At 42.6% G+C, this 19,098-nt stretch overlaps 1 protein-coding gene across 4 annotated transcripts in view; it reads right to left on the bottom strand.

The window, feature by feature from the left end:
* Positions 1-15,844, bottom strand: part of PPP2R3A (protein phosphatase 2 regulatory subunit B''alpha) — a 37,017-nt gene extending 21,173 nt beyond the window's left edge. For 2 of the 4 annotated variants that reach the window (XM_079976836.1, XM_079976838.1), the window contains exons 1-2: positions 12,511-15,844; positions 5,294-7,671 (exon numbers count right to left, since the gene is read on the bottom strand). In XM_079976836.1, the coding sequence (XP_079832962.1) occupies positions 5,294-7,246 (1,953 nt within the window). In that variant the 5' untranslated portion in view covers positions 7,247-7,671; positions 12,511-15,844. Of the gene's footprint in view, positions 1-914; positions 4,375-5,293; positions 7,672-9,252; positions 9,337-12,510 lie in introns of those variants that run through there. The other 2 variants (XM_079976837.1, XM_079976839.1) reach the window with 2 other exon arrangements.
* Positions 15,845-19,098: the final 3,254 nt, after the last annotated feature.

The following is a 19,098-nucleotide window of genomic DNA, read 5'->3' as shown; positions in this document are numbered from 1 at the left end:
GGTAGCTAGGTTTTGGTTTCTATGTGCAAATGAAATTAGTAAGATGGCTACGTGAGTGTACAGAATCACAAAATTTCCCAAAGAGGCTCTAATTGTGAAGGAGGAACAGTGGAAGAGGAACAAATTTGCCAATAAGATTATTTGGTTCACACCACTTGTGCCAATGTTTTATGAGAACACCAAGAAGTGATGCTCAAATAATAATAGGGGATGCAAAGCTTGCTGCAGACCCATCTCCTTGCAGGTGTCTCAGTGCCAGACTGAATAAAAACTGCTTGTCCGTTTGCATCCTAAGACTTATATTTACATTCCCCCAGAGTGGCTGGGGAAACTCAGCCAGATGGGCGGGGTATAAATAATAAATTATTATAAATTATTATTATAATGTCAAGCTAAGCTCTCAGCAAAAACTTAAGACCCCTTTCCTGCTTTTTACTATCAGAAGGCAGCTAGAGATAACAGGCAGAATACTGAAGCACAATCATACATGACCTTTCCCACAGTCATTGGGTTTTAATCCTTAAAACATATTTTCAGCAGTGGAGTAGAACAAAGCTTTCCCAACACAGCTGACATTTAGGGTCACCAAGGAAAGCATATAGCATATAACAAACAGAAACACACTGGAGCAGTTCTTTCTTCAGCAAGTGGGAGACAAGTTTTAATTATTTTCAACTAATAATCTTTATTAGTGTTAATATTATTATTTTCAAGAGAAAAATAGTTTTCGACTCTTTCCTCTTGTTTACCAATAGGACATTTGTGTGCTAAGCCGGGAAGGCCTATTTTTAAACCTATGGGGTATCTGGTGCAAATAACCTTCTGAAAATAGAAAAGCCTGAGGGAGACACAGTTCTGTCCCCATATCCAATAAAAAGATACAAAGAAGTATAAAAAGAAAAGCACATTCAAACCTGGGCCTGCTGGAATGACTTCAACCTCTTCTTGAAGCGGGATGGAAGAACAAAATCACAGCCTTTTGCAAGGAAAGCTAACTCTCCTCGTAAATCTGGGTCCCTTCGCAGAGATGTTTCTTTGATCATCATCCTGGCTTAGTTCCTGAGCAAACTTTTGTCTTCCCAGCAGAGGTATCAAGTCCTTCCGGGAGATCACTTCAGCCACAATGAGCTATTTTCTCGATTTGGAGTTTGTTTGTTTTATGGCCAACAAATTCTAAGCGAAACATACCTTGCCTTCTTCTTACTTACAGCAAGGATTGTTCAGTCACTGTACCTAGACGCAAGGCCAAAGAACCTCCCCCCGCCCCGACAGTCAAATAATCCCCGAGTATGAGTACTTCTGGGTGTCTCTTTGCGATTCTTTATCAAGAGACATGATCTACACCAGAATCTATGTCCCTGCTGGCTACATGACAGTCAGAGAATCTGTCCTTGGCTTGTGATACAGCAGAGGTATTGTGGGAAGGGAAGCACCCACCACTACTACCAGTGGTGCTAAAGTTAGACATACTGCAGAAGTAGCTAAATATATCACCTTCCCAGATAGTTCTTATTTTATGAGCTTCAGAGGTGAAATTTGAGGTGCGAATGTATAGCCATCAGCCTAAGCTGGAAGCAAAAACATGCTGCAGCTTAGTCCTGTGTGAAAAATTGTGTTATGAGGTGCCCATCACACAATCACACATTTTCTAATTTGAACTATGAAATAAAATACTCAGGACTCTTTAATTGTTCACCTTTCTCTCTTACTAAGGAAAAATTAGCTGTTTCCTACAATCCAAAGGGACTGCACAAGAAAAAAAATACGTGGCTGGTTATCAAGCATTTTACTTCCACATTCAAAAGCACTAACAATTAGTTCTTTGATACTTACTCTGTAATAAATGTGCTTAGGATTGTGCTGCAGGTGGGTTTTTTTTAGAAGTATCAGGATAATCAATTCAAGCATAAGAAAGCAATTATTTAAATATTTCCTTTAATGCTTCATTCTTTCACTTATTTTTGCTGGACACCACTTTTCAATCAAAGGCTTATCCTTATGCTAAATTTAATTATTTTAAAGTATTTATACACTGTTCAATATTTCAAAAATCTATTAAATAGTAACACACAGTACTAGAAACTAAGCCCCTCTCTATATGCCATTTCGAAAATCCTCAAGAAGGTAAAGCAATTTGGAAAGTCTAATTAAGTGTACTCTTCCCCAAACCTGATAATTAATGCTATTAAAAAAAAGAAAAAGATTAACAACCATTGCCACTACTGTATATATAAAACTTTTATTTCAGAACTTACAAGGAATTTACTGTTTGCAATTACAGTTTGCTCTGGAACTCAAGAAATGCATATTTTTTCATAGTGGCGCTCTGATTTGGGACATGAAAAACTAAGTTTCACATGTTTATTATTTTACTGTCTCAGAAGGAATAATAAAACTATGTCACCCAATCACATGTTCCAAGAAGTGACATGAGGGCCAGCAGGTTCATAAAGGTATGTGGGGTCGCAGTTGGATCAGGAATAGATATATCAGCAGTTGAGACTATGGTATTCAAGAAATTTATTTAGCTTTGTTCAAGACTGATAAAGTAAATATACCAGGAATCCTAAATGTATTTGTCAATGTAATTCTGTTTCCTTTCTTATTCATTAAAATTATTTGTATACCACCTTTCATTTCAAATGGCATTCCTTGTTAACATTCTTGCTAGAATTATAAAATTATATTACCCCGCTATTTTAAAAAATAAAAATTGGCTTCAATGACTTTCTTTTTTCAATCATCACACACAGCAATTGCATTTTGTGTTTTGAAAACATCCCTGTGTTTTGAAATAGGAGCATCACACATTATTAATTTCCACAGTCTGATAACATTTCCATACAGGAAACAGTGGCTGTATACGAGCAAGTATGTCTATCATTGGAACATAGGAAACTGCCTTATATTGAGTCAGATCACTGGTTTATTCAGCTAAGTGTTATCTATATTGACCAGCAGTGGTTCTCCAGGATATCAAGCAGGAGTTTCTTCCAACTCTACCTCGAGACACCAGGGATTGAATCCGGAACCCTTCTGCAGGCAAAGCTGAAGCCCAACACTTGCTATGGTCCTTCCCAAATATTACTTTGGACTATGGAAGCAATATTCCCCATTGCGCTATGAGACACTAGTCCAAATCCAGAATCACTAGCTTGAGTATTATACAGTAAGACTGTGTCTTGCTCTTGTGCAGGGGCTACATTCCAGGGGGGCAGTGTGTAAAGTCACAATCATGTATAGTAAAAAAAAAAACCCCTTGGAACTGTCCCTGCACCAGCAACCTTACCTTCCTGAGCCAGCACAAGATATTTTGGGGCCATTCAAGATCTTGTGAAAGCCTTCAGAGCCCGCAAGAGTGTTTCCCAGAGCCTGGTAATCAAGAGCTTTTAAGCTCTCTGCTAGGATCTTGGAAACTTTCATGCGGGCTCTGGAGGCTTTCGTGAGATCTTGGACGGCCCCGCAAGACCTCACTAACACTACCAGAGCCTGCGCAAGTGTTTCCCAGAGTCCGGTAAGCAAAGCAGAAAGTTTAAAAGCTATTTCTGTGCCAAAATAACTTTAAAACTCTTTGTCTTCTGGGCATTTAATTGCTGAGATTTCAACTAGCCGGCTGCCAAGCGCATAAATTTGAAATCATACAATCCATAAGAGCCTGCTGAATCAAGGAAATGGCCCATCTAGTCCAGTATCCTGTTCTCACAGTGGCCGACCAGATGCCTGTGGGAAACCAGCAAGCAGGATTTGAGCACAAGAGCCCTCTCCCCTCTTGTGGTTTCCAGCAACTGGTATTCAGAAACCTCTCCATCTGTGCTGGCAGAACATAGTTATCATGGCTAGTAGCCATTGATAGTCCTTTCCTCCATGAATTTGTCTAATCCTATTTTAAAGTCGTCCAAGTTGGTGGTCATCACTACTTACTGAGGGAGCAGGTTCCATAATTTAACTATGCACTGCCCAAATGAGTACTTTCTTTTATCCATCCAGACTCTTCCTACATTCAGCTTCATTAGATGTCATTGAGTTCTAGTGTTATGAGAAAGGCAGAAAAGCCTTTCTCTATCCATTTTCTCTATGCCATGCATAATTTTATAAACTTCTATCATGCCACCTCTTACTCACATTTTAGCTAAAGTAAAGTAAACAACTCAGCTCAACTCAATTATTTTAAAGTAGTGATCCTACTATACTGTATAGTCGTAACGGTGGAAAATAAATGGGGAAAGCATTTCCAGGGAGAGGGGAACATGTTCACTCAATTTTTCCAGTTCCAGCCTCTCTTATACAATTTAAAGGAGATATGAAACTAGACCAGAAGTTAGTAAGCGACTTCCGTGTACTGAAAATAATTTAAAAGAACTTTTGAGACAATTCCAGAATTCTAGGCACAGATCAGTGCTTTCCTGGCCAGTGTCAGAGTGCTTTTTCTTTCCCCAGGAAAACCTGTGTTTACCGCTGAATTGGAACAAACGGCAATTCAGGTTTTTTGCAGGTTGCTGTTTGCTCCAGTTCAGTGGTAAGGAGTGGGTTTTCAAAGAGAAAGAACTGGGGGTGGGGGAGCACTTGGACATGGAGCTTTAAAACGTGGACTTGTGCCTAGAAAAACAGCACAAAAACAAGTCTGGATAAGCCCATAGTGAGAATTATCCAAGTGAAGCCTGCCATACTTACAACAGACTTTACACACATCTGTTGCAGCAGTAGTGGCCACATACTTCTGGAAGTTGTTCTGCAGGGTACAGCTTGAAGTACTATAAAAGCTGTGAAACTGGATTTAGTAAGGCTATGGAAGGACATAAAAATGAAAATGTACCCCATAGGCAACTGTTGCTTTACAGCAGGTTTCCTAAAATTCAGCCCTCCAGATGTTGTGAGACTACAATTCCCATCATCCCTGACCACTGGTCCTGCTAGCTAGGGATCATGGGAGTTGTAGGCCAAAAAAACATATGGAGGGCCGAGTTTGAGGAAGCCTGCTTTACAGTATCACCCCCAACTAGCTAAAAAAACCCTATAATCTACAGACAGCCTACATGCACACTTTCACACATGGCAAACATGTGTTGACTATTCTGCCATATGGACAAACAATGGGAAGTCTGAAAAGGTGGCAGAATTCCACACTGTATGTACACAGAGTGAAACATACAAGTATACACATACATACATAAAGAGTATATAAACATATAGAGAGTATACTGTACTTTTCTATGCAGAAGTGATATTCATGTGGGAAATTTGTTGTGTGTGTGTGGTCCGTAACTGTTACATAAAGAAAGATTTGCATTCTTACCTTTATAACCTCTGGCATCTGTTGAATAAGTGCTGGGACAGGCTCTTTGGCAGATGTACCTATGTAGCTTTGCTGAGCAGCTGTGATGGAGGGAGCAGCCAAAGTTTCCTGAAGAATGTGCATCACTTCCTTCTCTTTTGATAAACTTCCTTTGCCCATTCGGAATTCTACTAGTTCCTGGGCAAAGTCTTCAATACTCTCCAGAATTCGCAATAAAAGGGTTTTGTCTTCATCCTCCATTTTATGACCATTGGTTTCCATGAGTTTTGATAAAGAGGGAGAAGGACTTTTGTCTACAGGTGAACAGACTTTGCCTTTATTTTCCAGAGTCAAAGGTTGGCTAATATGCTTCAAACATGCAGGATTAGTCTTAGTGGTAGTCTCTCTCAGAGTAGCCTCCATTTTCTGTGAAAAATGTTCCAAATCCAGGAGAAGTTTGTCTATTTCCTCTTGATTATTTTTTCTGGATTCACCTTTAGAAATCTGAACAGTACAATCAAATCCTTGAGTGTCTGAGGTTGCTTGGGTGGAGGTTTGGGGCAAAATTACAGGTTGAAATAAAGCAGGTGATGTTTTAGTTGAATTTCCAACAGAGTCTGCCCTTTCTGTTTTCTGCTCATTGCTGTCTGAATTAACCCGTCTTCCTCTCCTCTTAACACTTGATACACTGCCCAATGCCTTTTCTCTATCTGATTCTTCCATAATGTACAGAGTTTCTGTGGGAGAAATGCAGTCTGACGGGTTTACAGATAGTAACTGAGGTAGCGCACAAGCATCATTTGTAGATTCTAAGTTTTCCTGCAAAACTTTTGAAGAAATCTCTTTTGGAGTGTGGGTAGGTTTTGCTGAGGAGTTTGTGTCAGTGCTGTTCTGGTTACCTCGTAAGTTTGAAGTGAGAGATTGCCTTGGCACAAAGGATGGGGAGGACACAACATCTTCGTATCTAGGTGGCTGTTCATTGCCAAATACTGGAGGAAAATTAGACTGCTGCAAAGCAGATAGGCTATTAATTAGTTCTACCATGTCACCAGGCTCAGTTAGCCCAGACTGTCTAAACTCAAAAGGCAGTTTTTTAATATAAGAAGAAAATCTTGACATTAAATTCATATATATCATTTCAGAATTGGCTAAGGAATCATGACCACTTTCTCCACTGGCACTCCCTGAAGATTTCTTCTTGATGCATTGCTTTATTATATCAGTACACTTCTTCAAGTCCTCAGAGCATTTGAGCAAGATGTCCAAGCACATCTTAATATCTCCACTAGAAGAACCATCCAGCTTGTGCTTTTCCAAAATCTGTGCAAGAAAGCTATCCTCATAGAGAGTCTGCATTGGTAAGGAAACTGTAGAATTCACATTTCCCTCTACTGAGGTGCTGCTGACCTGCCATTTCTCATCTGTTGAGGAATTATGTGACAGGCCAAAGGGAGGAGGGGAGTTTTCATCATTGCTGAAATGGCCATAGATCAAGTCAAAATCTAGTGACCTTCTATTGAATGGGTCTGACTTAACTTTTCTTCCCTTTCTATAGGTTACTTGATTGGGAGAATTTCTGAGTTTTTCAAATGAAAATTCTTTTATTTTCCCACTAGCGAGATTTATGGCTTCTCCAGTGATATCTTTCAGACTTGCAGTGTTTTGAACTGAAGACCCCTTTTTGAGCCTTGGGTTACTAGGAAGGATTTGATGATAATCTTCATCCCCAGCCAAAGAAAGGGAATTTTCAGGCATTGAAAGTCTGTGGGTCAGATCTGAACCTCTAAGGCTGTGTGCAGAGACTTTAATTAGCTCTGCACAAACGCTGTGGTGGGCCACTATGCATGCAACTCCTTGCTTAAATACCTGACATGCCCCTGTACAGTAATGCACAGCATGTTGAAGTCGACGATCTATCACAACACTGCTGTAACAATTCACTGTTGTTATTACACGTCTATAGGTTACTGCCATAATGATAATTTTAATTGGCTGCACTATAAACTGAGCTAATGATTCTGTTAACTAAGAAAATAATCTTAAAATGGGGAAAAAGTAATCCATTGTCAACTGTAAGGTAGCTGCTGCCTGTGAGAAATTTAACTTAACCAGTGAAATGTGCAAGGCTAATTTATGGCACACTGGTTACATTTCATTATTTATTGAGATACTGAAAAGTTATCTCCCACACAAAAAGTACCGTACTGATGAAAAATTGCTCCCCTTCTCTCAGTCTAAGCAAATGTTAGAGGTAGAACTGTAGAACTTCAGCCCACTTGAAGAAAAAAGAAGGAATTGTTTTCTCTTGATTTGCTGTTTTGAGTTTCAGATGCCATGTAGAAGCAAAAAGCATGTAGTGTGCTTAAACAATCCAACTCTTCCATTAATGTGGAAGATACCTGCAATGACAAATTGTAAAAATAATGTGAAACTTACCATCGGACTCCACCTGCTACTTTATCTTTTATACATATATTATTACAATAGTGTATAATTTTATTCATGCTTATTACGGTTGGCCTAAGAAATTTTCTGCCCAGGGCAAAAAGTGGTCGTCCCCCCATTCCATTAACAGAAGCTGACTGGACTACTAGCGGAATTAGACTTTTAAAACTGGCAATGCAATAGCATCCTCCACTGCCTCTGAGGCTGGTAGGCTTGTCTAGGGGGTGCATGATAAGTCATGCAGCATACATAGGTGTGGTCTGACCAAAGCAGAATAAAGTAGTACTATTACTTCCTTTGACACAGATACTTCTGTATAGTAGCCTTAGTCTCCAAAGTGTTTCCTGAATCATCATTTTAAGACTGTGACAAACCTGCAGATTGAACTAATATCAGGCTATTTATTAGTAACATTTTTAAATCTCGTCCTACCCTTTTTATTATTTATTGTTTAACATCTAGCACGAGGAAGTGCGGGACGCAGGTGGCGCTGTGGGTTAAAGCCTCAGTGCCTAGGGCTTGCCGATCGAAAGGTCGGCGGTTCGAATCCCTGCGGCGGGGTGCGCTCCCGCTGCTCGGTCCCAGCGCCTGCCAACCTAGCAGTTCGAAAGCACCTCCGGGTGCAAGTAGATAAATAGGGACCGCTTACCAGCGGGAAGGTAAACGGCGTTTCCGTGTGCGGCTCTGGCTCTGGCTCTGGCCAGAGCAGCGATGTCACGCTGGCCACGTGACCCGGAAGTGTCTCCGGACAGCGCTGGCCCCTGGCCTCTTAAGTGAGATGGGCGCACAACCCCAGAGTCTGTCAAGACTGGCCCGTACGGGCAGGGGTACCTTTACCTTTACCTTTACGAGGAAGCGCTCTGTGAAACTCTAGAGCCTGCTCAATGCTTTGCGGTTTTTGGTTAGACAAAGTCATAATGTTACTATCCCTATTTGCTTTTTCCCCTAACAGACCAAGAGCACTGCAATGATTTCTGCCTTGCCGGGGGGTTGGACTACATGACCCTCATGGTTCCATCCAATTCTACAGTTCTCTGAGTCTGCTGCCTGGGGACGGATTGATTATGGCCTCCTCTTGCTCATGTGTGTATATTTAATTATTTATTTACTTAGTGCACTTCTGTCTTGCCTCTCCTCCATCATGGAGCTCAAAGCAGTTCTCATGGTCTCTCAATCTAGACACTGACCAGCCCAAATCTTGCTTAGCAAGGTGGCTGCATCATGTGCTCTCATATTCCATTGCCAGTAGATGCCAATAATCAGTTGGCAGCATCAGCAATGGATGTATGTTTGTTCTGTCTTCCTCCTTTCATTCCACTTCATCTACCTCTACTGTCTTTACTCCCTCTCATTACTGTTTAATGACCACCAGCAAAACATACATTCTCCACTTTCCTGCCGATCAGCATACCTCCTTGCAGTACTTTCAATGCCCTAGTTCCTCTGCCCCATGTCCAGCTCCCACACCAAATATGGCAAGGAGGCATGTTGAGGGCCAGGAAAGTACCTTATAGGCAGGAAGGCTGCACACACACCAGATTTTTGTGACAATGAGTCTGGAGATCATGATGCATCCTCTGCTTGTTCTTTTCCAGTGCTCAACATGTTCACAACTCTTTCTGCCAAGGTAAATATGAACCATAGAGGAAGCCAAAGGAAAGAAAATTGAGAATGAAACACAAGAGTGTTACAATATTGTATTCCACAGGTAAATTAGAATTTATATTCACATGGCAACATAGGTTATATATAAATACATCTCCATCCCTCAAAATAACTATTACTATAGGCAAGGATCACCATTATCTATTTTTTTTTCTTTTGCTACACATTTTTCTAGGGAAAGAAGAATAACAGGAAGCAGAAGTGGGGGGGGGGGTGCTTCTAAATCTATAAATGAAGATACCAGATTAGGAATCTATTTGTGTGTATACAAGACTTCATTTTTGTGTTGAGGCATCAAATTTTTCTTACTTAGTTCATAGTGTTGACTCTTGCATTTTAGACACTCTGGTGAAGTAATTTGGAAATATGAAAATAAATACTAGCATTCTCTCCTATAAGGAAGGAGAATCACATGAAAACTAGCAGCCTGAATATTCCTTTTAAAAATCTCTTGTTCTATGGCTATAAGCAGGAATGCAGCTGTACTTTTGTGGATATGTGAATTGGCTTTCCTTTTCCTACTATCAACTAAAAAAGTTAGAAGGAGCTGAACCAGGACTACTCCTAGATATTGTAGTTCTTGAGGGTTGGACTAGATAACCCTTGGGGTCTCTCCCAACTCTATGATTCTATGACTCTGTGACTGTTCATGACCAGTTTGCATTGAACACTGGCCAAGCCTGTGGAATATTTGGAATATTTACCTAAATGTCCCTGTTGCAGGACTCATAAGAGGACAAAGTATTTTACATTTGCTGATCAAGGAACATCGGAAGATCAAGCCAACGGTCCCTGGGCAAAGACTAGCAAAGGTGCCCATGGAAAGTTCACAAGCAGAACCTAAGCACAAATGCATTCTTATTAAGTTTCCAAGGAATCCCAGAGATTCTAGCAGCTCAACTTTAAAACACATGTGGTCTATGAATACTGATGCCTTTTGCTTCTTTACAATCTGTGACATAGTACCTAATTTCCCAAGTCTTACTCAAGCACTTCTTTCCAGGCTCAAAACACATGACCTGTTCTTCCTCACCTGAATTCAGACACCAGTCTCTGTCTTACTACACCTGTTGCCTATTTATCTTCGTATCTCCTTGCTTCTATAAAATACAATGCACATGCTGTAGACAAATCTACAGTGTACTCCTGCAAGGTCTCGCAGTGGCGACAGGATCTGACAGCAGAAGCGGTGGTGGCCTGCAAGTCCTCGCGGCAAACACCTGCAGGGACTCACGGCAGTGACAGGAGGTGACGGCAGCAGTTGCATCCTGCGAGGCCTTGCGGCAGTGGCAGGAAATTCCAGCAATATTAGTGGCAGCCTGCAAGGCCTTGTGGCGACACAAGCAGTGGGACTTGTGAGGCCTCACCGTGGTGGCAATAAGTAGCTGAGGCCTGCAATTCCTCCCGGCAGTAGTTGGAGGCAGTGGCAGAAGCTGTGGCAGCCTGCCTCAGCAAGGCCTTGCAGGATACCTTTGCTTCTGTCTCCTGCCACCAGCGCAAGGCCTTGCAGGTCACTACTGCCACCGCCACGACAAGGCCTTGCAAGCTGCCCTCACTTCTGCCACCGCCACCCACTGCCATGACAAGACTTAACAGGCTGTTGATTATTGTGCCACTGCTGTCAGGCTGCTTTTGCTTCTGCTGCCTAGCAGGCCTGCTGGCAGTCCCAGATTATTTGTATTCACTATGACTCATCATCGTATTTTGGATTATCCTGAATACCACTATTTGGTAGCCAAGCTTCAAACCAAATAATAATAATAATAATGGGCAAGGTGGGGCACCTGCCAAAGGCCCACAACGTGGCAGAGGACCCATTGCTAACCTGAGATGCTGGGCCAGTTTCCCACTTCTCAATGGGAGAGTTGCATGGCAGCAGCAAACATCTGACTCCTCCCAGCAGCTTCAAATCAAGGAATGAGGCTGCCCCAGAAGCTCCAGCAACATTCACAGGGACTTCTTGGTTAAAGGTCTATTTCTTGTTGGGTGGAGTGTAGGAAGAAGTAATGTAGCACATTTATTTTGAGCCCTGAGGGCTTCTTCAATCACAAGGGTGTTGTTGCTCAGCTCCTTCTTGGCATCTCTGAAGCAGCGAAATGGGTGACTGTTCCAGAGGTTCCTATGATATCATCAGAACCTCTAGGGTGATCATACATGTCCTAAGTTGAGATGCCTGCAAGGAGCTGAGCAACGGCTCCATCCAGCTCCAAAAATCCCAGTACTCTCAGAAAATATTCTCTGTGGCCTCAAAGTGCTCTGTCAAGGGAAAATGGGGACTTTGTTTCAGAGAATTCTGCAAGCTGGGAGAGACGCCTAGGAAAAGCTAAACAACACTTCTGCCTCATCTGCACCAAGGGAGATAGCAATAAGGAGCACGAAAAAGTTGCAGCTCTCCTCCAGCCGTCCCCCCAATCAGAACTTGCCCAGAGTCCTTGCGATATATAGGTGGGCAAAAGGGAGATCTGGTGCAAAGAGAGAAAAGACAGCGGGTGTTGGTGTGTGAAACGGACCTGCAGAGTGTGCGTGTGTGTCGGAGCAATCACAGGATTGTGTCAAGAGGAGACCCAAAGGCTGAGAGTGTAAAGGAGGTAGGGGAAAGGCAGGAAGGGAGCTGCGAAGGGCGGGAGGAGAGGGAGAGAGAAAGGAAGAAAGAGAGCGGAGAAAGGGCGCAACAAGAAACGAGCTGCAACCACCGTGCCCCATGGGCACCTGTGCCCGAGGGCCCACCAAAACCTGCAGCCGGCCCTGACCGAGGGGCAAATCGACGGCGCTCCCCAGGCGTTAAAAGCGGCTCCCGCTCCCTCCCTGAGCCTCGGCTGTCACCCGCTCGCCCAGCGGACGCAGAAGCTGCTGGGGACAGCCGAGGCGCCCGAGCGCCGCGGAAGGCGCTGGGAATTATTGAGGTGCCTCTTGTTTCGGCCCCGGCCGCTCCCTCCTCCCCGCCTCCTGTCCCACCAAAGTAAAACGCAGCATGGATTCAGACCGCGGACGAGGCTTGGGCGTAGGGGGGAGGGAGGGAGGGAAAAGCTGCCTCTTCGGCGCCACTTTGCTAAGTTGTTGAGCGCAATTAATAACGAGCAGTTGGCCGACAGCGCCTGAGGCGGACGGGACAGTAGCTGAGCACCTACCCGCCGCCGGGGCGACTCCCTCTCCCATCGTGGGGCGCTCTTCTTCGGATGCAGCCCTCCTCCTCCTCCTTCCTCCACCCTCCTCCGGGCCCAGGGAGGCTCTGCCTCTTTTCCTGTCCCTCCCGCGCGACAAAGGGGGCGCCCGCCGAGCGCGCTCAAGTGGGACTGGAGAGGGGAGGGGAGAGGCGAAGGCGGCGGTTCCCTTCCAAGAGAGGGCCGGGCCACGGGTGCAGCATAACAGAGCCCTGCCCGACTGCGAGTTCGTGCTAGGGACGCCGCCCGCCGCGCATAGCTCCCGCCTGAAACTATTTCGGTGTCCCGTGCCTTAAGCCCCAGGCGGCAGTGGGACGACGGGTGGGGGTGGGAGAGACTTCTGCAGCCGAGCCCCGCGTCCTCTTCGCCCTGCTCCGTCCAAGGGAAACCGCCCTCTCGAGGGCCTTGAGGATTCAGACAAGCTGTTCTCTCGGAGTTCAGGCTCTTAGGTGGGCGTTGAAACAAAAGGCCAACGCCCTCGATAGCAGAAAAATGTGGAGTTCGGCTGGAAGCGCGCTCTGCAGCAGAGGAAAGTTTCGGAAGAGTCGCGGCGGGTCTCGAAAGATTCAGAAACAAGGAGGGGAAGGAAAGCAACTCGGGTTTTTCATTATCTGCTTCTAAACCACATGACTCTGGAGTTCTGGGTCCAGATTATGGAACCCTTGAGTCTGGCATCTGTGAAATGCCAGCTACAGTTTCCTGACTCTTTTGACTCCAGGCCTGTTCCAGAAGTGCACCCGCCCTATGCTATTTGGCTCATACTTGCTTGACTCACCGCACCCATCTTGTGTACTCACTCATCAGCTCCTTCCCCATAGTGCTGGAATAGGCTCCTGGTTCTTTATTCCATTCAGTGGTGTGAGTGTATGTATGGTAGGAAGAAGGAACTTGGGTTTGATTTAGCTCTGTGTCCCGAAAGAAGCTGTAGGCTAGTCCAGATCATGCATCCAAGACCAATGTTCAAGCTTGGTGCTTCCAAAAATTCAGTAATTCACCTAGGCATGAAGAACTGGAGTTTGAGCACCAATATTTAACAATTAAGCATTGGGCCAGCTCAGGGCTATTGAAGTAAACCACTTGATATGCATTACATTTTATCAAAATACATGCACAGATAGAATAAGAAAAAAATTATCCTTTCCAAGTTCAGTAGTAAACAAAAGTGGATAGGTGAGTAACTCTTCATGGGTTTTCAGAAATTGCTGTTTGTCAGGATCTCCTGCCTAGTATATTGTTTTTATCTCTTATCTTAATTCTTAAGTTTTTGTTATATGCTGCCACTTTCCCAAGTAGTTAAAAGTTCTATGGGCAAGGTTTAGTTTCCTTTGGATGAGAGAAGCAAAACAGGCACTCTTCCAAAGGCAGCATCAGAGATAACAACTGTACCTCAGGGATGCTTCAGCCAATTCACAATCTCTGACTAGTATCCCAACTGAAACTGCAAATCTGCCTTTAGCTGACTCTCAGCCTACTTCTTGTCTGGGGTGTATTATCTTCTAAACTCGTATTACTTTCTAAATCTAAAGGGTGGATTTCAGGCTACCAGGAAGGCATCCACATTCATTAAGAAACAAAAAGACTATTTTGCCAAGGGCCTAACTTCCATCAGAGACCACTTAAAGCAAAACCAAAGTAGTAATCAAGATGAGGCAATTATAGAAAGAAAAAGAGAGGGCAAACTGCTAAGCAACATCATGATAGCTGGTTTTTTTGAGAATTCTACTGGTCAGGAGGATAGCCTACCTTATTCTCCAGTTCCAAAGTAGCCAAGCAAGACAATGCTCATGAGTTTAATGGCTTGTGAGAAATTGCTACTGTAGGATCTTTTGCCTGGGGCATTATTTGCCTTTCCGGTCCAGGTGAACCAAACCAGGATAGTTGTTGTGAAGTAGCCCTGCTTGTCAGTATTTCTGTCTAGACAATAGCTGCTGCTCCTGTCCAAAAATAACAAATCTAGATAGGATGTACTTGTACTGGTTTTACAGCTGGTCATAAATAAAAATGTTTCAGGATCTGTTAAGATGCTCTCAGACTATGTGTAGCAACCATCACAGCTGGTATTTGTTCGTTTGCTTTACTTGTTAGGATTTCCTGTATTAGCTCTAGGTATTGCAAAATCATATAGAACATACTATGCCGGTTTATGATTTGATAGGAACTGCTATCTGTAAAGATCTGTTGCTGGAAACTCAGCTTGCCTTTCTGTTGCATAGAAAATAATATTATAAAAAACACCCTGTCTCAGTATCTATCTGTGGGACAGTAGCTTATTCTGTAGTAGTTCAAACATTGCAAAAAGACAGTGGCTGTCCTGGCCACTAAAACACACAAAAAGAGACCCTTTTTTGGTAAGCAAAACTTTATTCAGGCAAATAACAGTACTGTCTGAGCAGCAGACACAAGGCTCAGGTATCGTGGTTCAGAAGTTCAAGAGCAGAGCAAGAAGTTCAGAATGGGACAGTAGCAACAAAGATCTCTCAACTTTCCATGTCCTGCTCACCAAGCTTTTAAAGATGAGGCATGGCACACTCACTTGCCTTGTGGAAATATTGGGATTGCTCCTTGGGGTCTGATCCCATGTGTGAAGGTGAGGCCCAATTCTAGGCAACAAGACTGCACCTTCCTGCTACTCACAGCTCACTCTTCTCTTGGCTGTTCCAATACCTCCCCAAGCTCTTAACAAGGCTTTTCATTTGGCAGGAAAGTTGGGGAGGAGAGCTGGCACCTTGCTCCCCCTTCTGAAGGGGCTCAAACTGGGGTGGAATGGGGAGATCTCCTCATGCCTCCAGCCCAGGTTCCCATCCTTCAATTCTCCTGTTTATTCCTCCTCCTGCATCAGAGCCTGCCAATCCAAACCTGATCCCAACAGCACTGCAAGGCTCATGGCATTACTTGTGCCAGTCTCGTGGATTAACAAAAATTGATATGTTTGAATTCTGGAACAGAATCTGCCTTTTTGGTCCACATATAACAAAAAGCTGGTTTTCAAAACAAAAAACAGTAAATCAGTATCACCTTGTTAATTTGTAGAAACACCGTGTGTGTGAGATGTGGGAAATTGTATGCTGTGAGAAATTATTTATCTTAGTTTCATACAAAGAACATTAACTGTAGGTATACCATATAATGATAGCAGGTTTAAAAACAGCAGTATAATGTCAGGATGTCCTACCTTTTCATTTGTACTTTCTCTGGTCCACATTTTAGGGAGAATGCCTGCATTAGGCTTATGAATAGCAAGACATTATTACATGCACAGATCTCCTACCTGTAAGGTTGGTTATTTTTTATTTTTTTATTTTTTATTATTTATAAATATTTATTGAAATTTTTTAAATAAATACAAAATGCAAAAATGATAAACAATATAACATGAATCATAACACATTTTTTCAAAACTTCTTTGGACTCCCTCACGTCTCCCGCTCCCACTTACATCATTATAACCTTTTTCCAGCAATTTATCATCTTGTTTACATTCTTAAATCTCGTTCAATTAATTTGATCTAATAATTCTCCAGAAATTTTATATTCTCCTCAATCTCACTTATCGTCAAATTCAAATCTAATTCAATGGTAGGCAGATATTTATGATCTAGCATCCTTCTTAGTCTTCTGCCAAATTACAATACTTTTGTAAATAAATCTTGAATTTCTTCCAGTCTTCTTCAACCCTCTCTTCTCCCAGGTCTCGAATTCTACCAGTCATCTCGGCCAGTTGCATATAGTCCATCAGCTGCATCTGCCACTCTTCCAGTGTGGGTAGATCTTGAGTTTTCCAGCTCTTAGCGATGAGTATCCTTGCTGCCGTTGTTGCATACATAAAAAATGTTCGGTCCTTCTTTAACACCTTCTGGCCGACAATGCCCAGAAGGAAGGCCTCTGGTTTCTTAGTGAAGGTATACTTAAATACCTTTTTTCAACTCATTATATATCATTTCCCAGAAGGCCTTCACTCTAGGGCAAGTCCACCAGAGGTGAAAGAATGTTCCTTCATGTTCTTTACATTTCCAACATTTATTATCAGACAAATGGTATATTTTGGCAAGTTTAACTGGGGTCATGTACCATCTATATATCATTTTCATTACATTTTCCTTCAAAGCATTACATGCAGTGAAGTTCAGCCCTGTGGTCCACAACCTTTCCCAGTCCTCAAACAAGATATTATGCCCAATATCCTGAGCCCACTTTATCATAACCGATTTAACCATTTCGTCTTGTGTATTCCATTTCAACAGCAAGTTATACATTCTTGATAGTACCTTATTTTTTGGTTCTAACAATTCTGTTTCCAACTTCGATTTCTCCACCTGGAACCCTACCTTTTTGTCATTTTTAAAAACTTCTTTAATCTGAGCGTAATGTAACCAGTCTCGCACTTTATCCTTCATTTTCTCCAAACTCGGCAATTTCCAATTGTCTCCTATTTTTTATTTTTTTTTAACCCAACAAACAACTATTTGTCAGGACCTCCCATCTGTTTAGAAACTAATTATTTAGTTCAGGGGTACCAAAACTATATTAAGTTCATTTGGTTCCCTTTCTTGGGAGTAGCAAAGAATGATACCTAGCTTTCAGAAAGTTTTGCTTGTCACATTGTTGTGTTTGAACTTCTGCTTTCTCTTAAATTCAGTGGTCTGCTTGTGCTTTTCTCATAAGGTTCTGTGACATAACGCATGTTGTGGGCCCTATCTGAAACACAATCTGCTCCAATCACAATATAGCAAAATATCATAGTTGTTTTTTTTAAAAAAATATTTAATTTTCAGGATCTTCAATATTTGTACCAGTTTAGAAGCAGCAAAACTAAGTAAGATCTGCCTGTGGTAATCTTATGGGTTATGGTAAACTGCTGTATGTCAGAATCTCTAATAGCAAATTAGAGTTACAGTGGCTCTATAGCCAACATGGAGCTATTGAGAAACAAGAAGGAAGTATCAGCATGCTCAGAAAACCCCAAAGTTTGCAGAAGTAAAAATCTTTAAGGAAAAATACTAAAGGAGCAAAAAAACACTGCCTCCCACAATACAGACCCAAAAAGACTGAGCATGTGCTTAGTGGCCATTGAAAGTTTTAAAATTTACTAGATTTGCATAGTGCAGTAAAAATAGATTAAAAATGGGTTGATACATCCATTTACAAAAGAGAGGAGGAAGAGGGGCCCTGCTTTGTCTTGGGATCTTGGAGACTGACTAACTGAAAATTAGTCACATCTCTGTTATTTGTATCATTATTCCCTGTACCTCTGCACTCCAGGTCTATGCTAAGCACATGTTTGCAGCTGGTTTTGTTTGCTCATATGTTCAAAACTATGCTGGTTGCATTGCTTGAGCTGCTGGGGTTAATTCTAGCTAGATAGGGTACATGCACATTTTAAAAAAAGAAAATTTTTTTGATATGCCAGATTTGCAAAAAAGCATTAAATAATTTTAGAATGTCTGCTGCTTCAAGCCAGACAACAATTTGGAATCACACACATGAAGACTGCCACTTCCTTTCACCCTCTCTTCCTTTCCCACCTCCTGGATCTGCAAGGACAAACTTTAGTTCTAATACAGTTGTTTGTGGAAGAGTTCTGTGCAAAAGGGTGTTTTATTTTTTATTTTAAATGACATTTTTGCTGGTAGCTGCTTGTTTAGTAATAGCTAATTGTTTGCATTCTGCAACAGGCCTGTCAATAGACTCCTTATATGCTCAAGTGCAGTCTGCTGCTCTGTCTTAGAAATTGACCAGCCAGATCTGGGCAGCCATACAGATGATGAGCCCTTTATCGTTTTAGAACACCTGGCACCTATCTATTCATCTTCCGGGATCCTACAATTTCAATCTCTGTGCACTCACCTGAGAGTGAAACCCATTAAACAGTGGGATTCACTTCAGAGTAAGAGTGCATGATTGGAAGGGATCGTGTTCTCTTTCCACTGTTGGCCTATCTCTGCTATTCATCAAATTCTTGATCATCTTGCTTATGTACTGCATATGAAACAATGTACCACAGGGCAAGTTTGTATGTTGTTCCTGTATTTACATGAAAACTAATAAAAATTATTTTGGGGGTTGGGAATTCTTGCTCATTTTTCCTCCCTTGCTCATCTAGTGTTGATGCAGCCCTTTAACGCAGTCTATGTCACTTTTGTACAGCACCTAATTTGTCTAATCATAAAACATAAGGGGATGTACGGATTCTGAAAATTACCGTGCATGTAACCATAACCAAAGAACACCGAGTGAAAGTCAATGGGAGCGTTTATAGGGTTATGGTCCGGGGTTGGTGAAATTCTCTGTCTCTCGCACACAAACAGCGATAGCTCAATTCTTCCTCCCACTCACTTCCAAGGACAGATTCGGACAGGTGGTTTCGACTCTGCGCACGCGCATAAGCAGGAAGCCTCGCTAGCCTCCCTCCGTCTCTCATTGGCCCAGCGCCGAACCGTCTCTAAAAGTAGAGCTGGCGCGTAACGATTCTTCTTCATCCTTAAATTCCGCAGGCAGGTGGGAGTAAATCCATCTACTTCCGGCAATAATCCCGCCCACCATCCCTCCCTCCCCGCC

The sequence above is a fragment of the Podarcis cretensis genome, assembly GCF_951804945.1.
Source record: "Podarcis cretensis genome assembly, chromosome: 5".
In the NCBI taxonomy this organism is placed as follows: domain Eukaryota; kingdom Metazoa; phylum Chordata; class Lepidosauria; order Squamata; family Lacertidae; genus Podarcis; species Podarcis cretensis.
The sequence above is the reverse complement of the archived record's forward strand: the minus strand, read 5'-3'. Positions and strand labels throughout refer to the sequence as shown.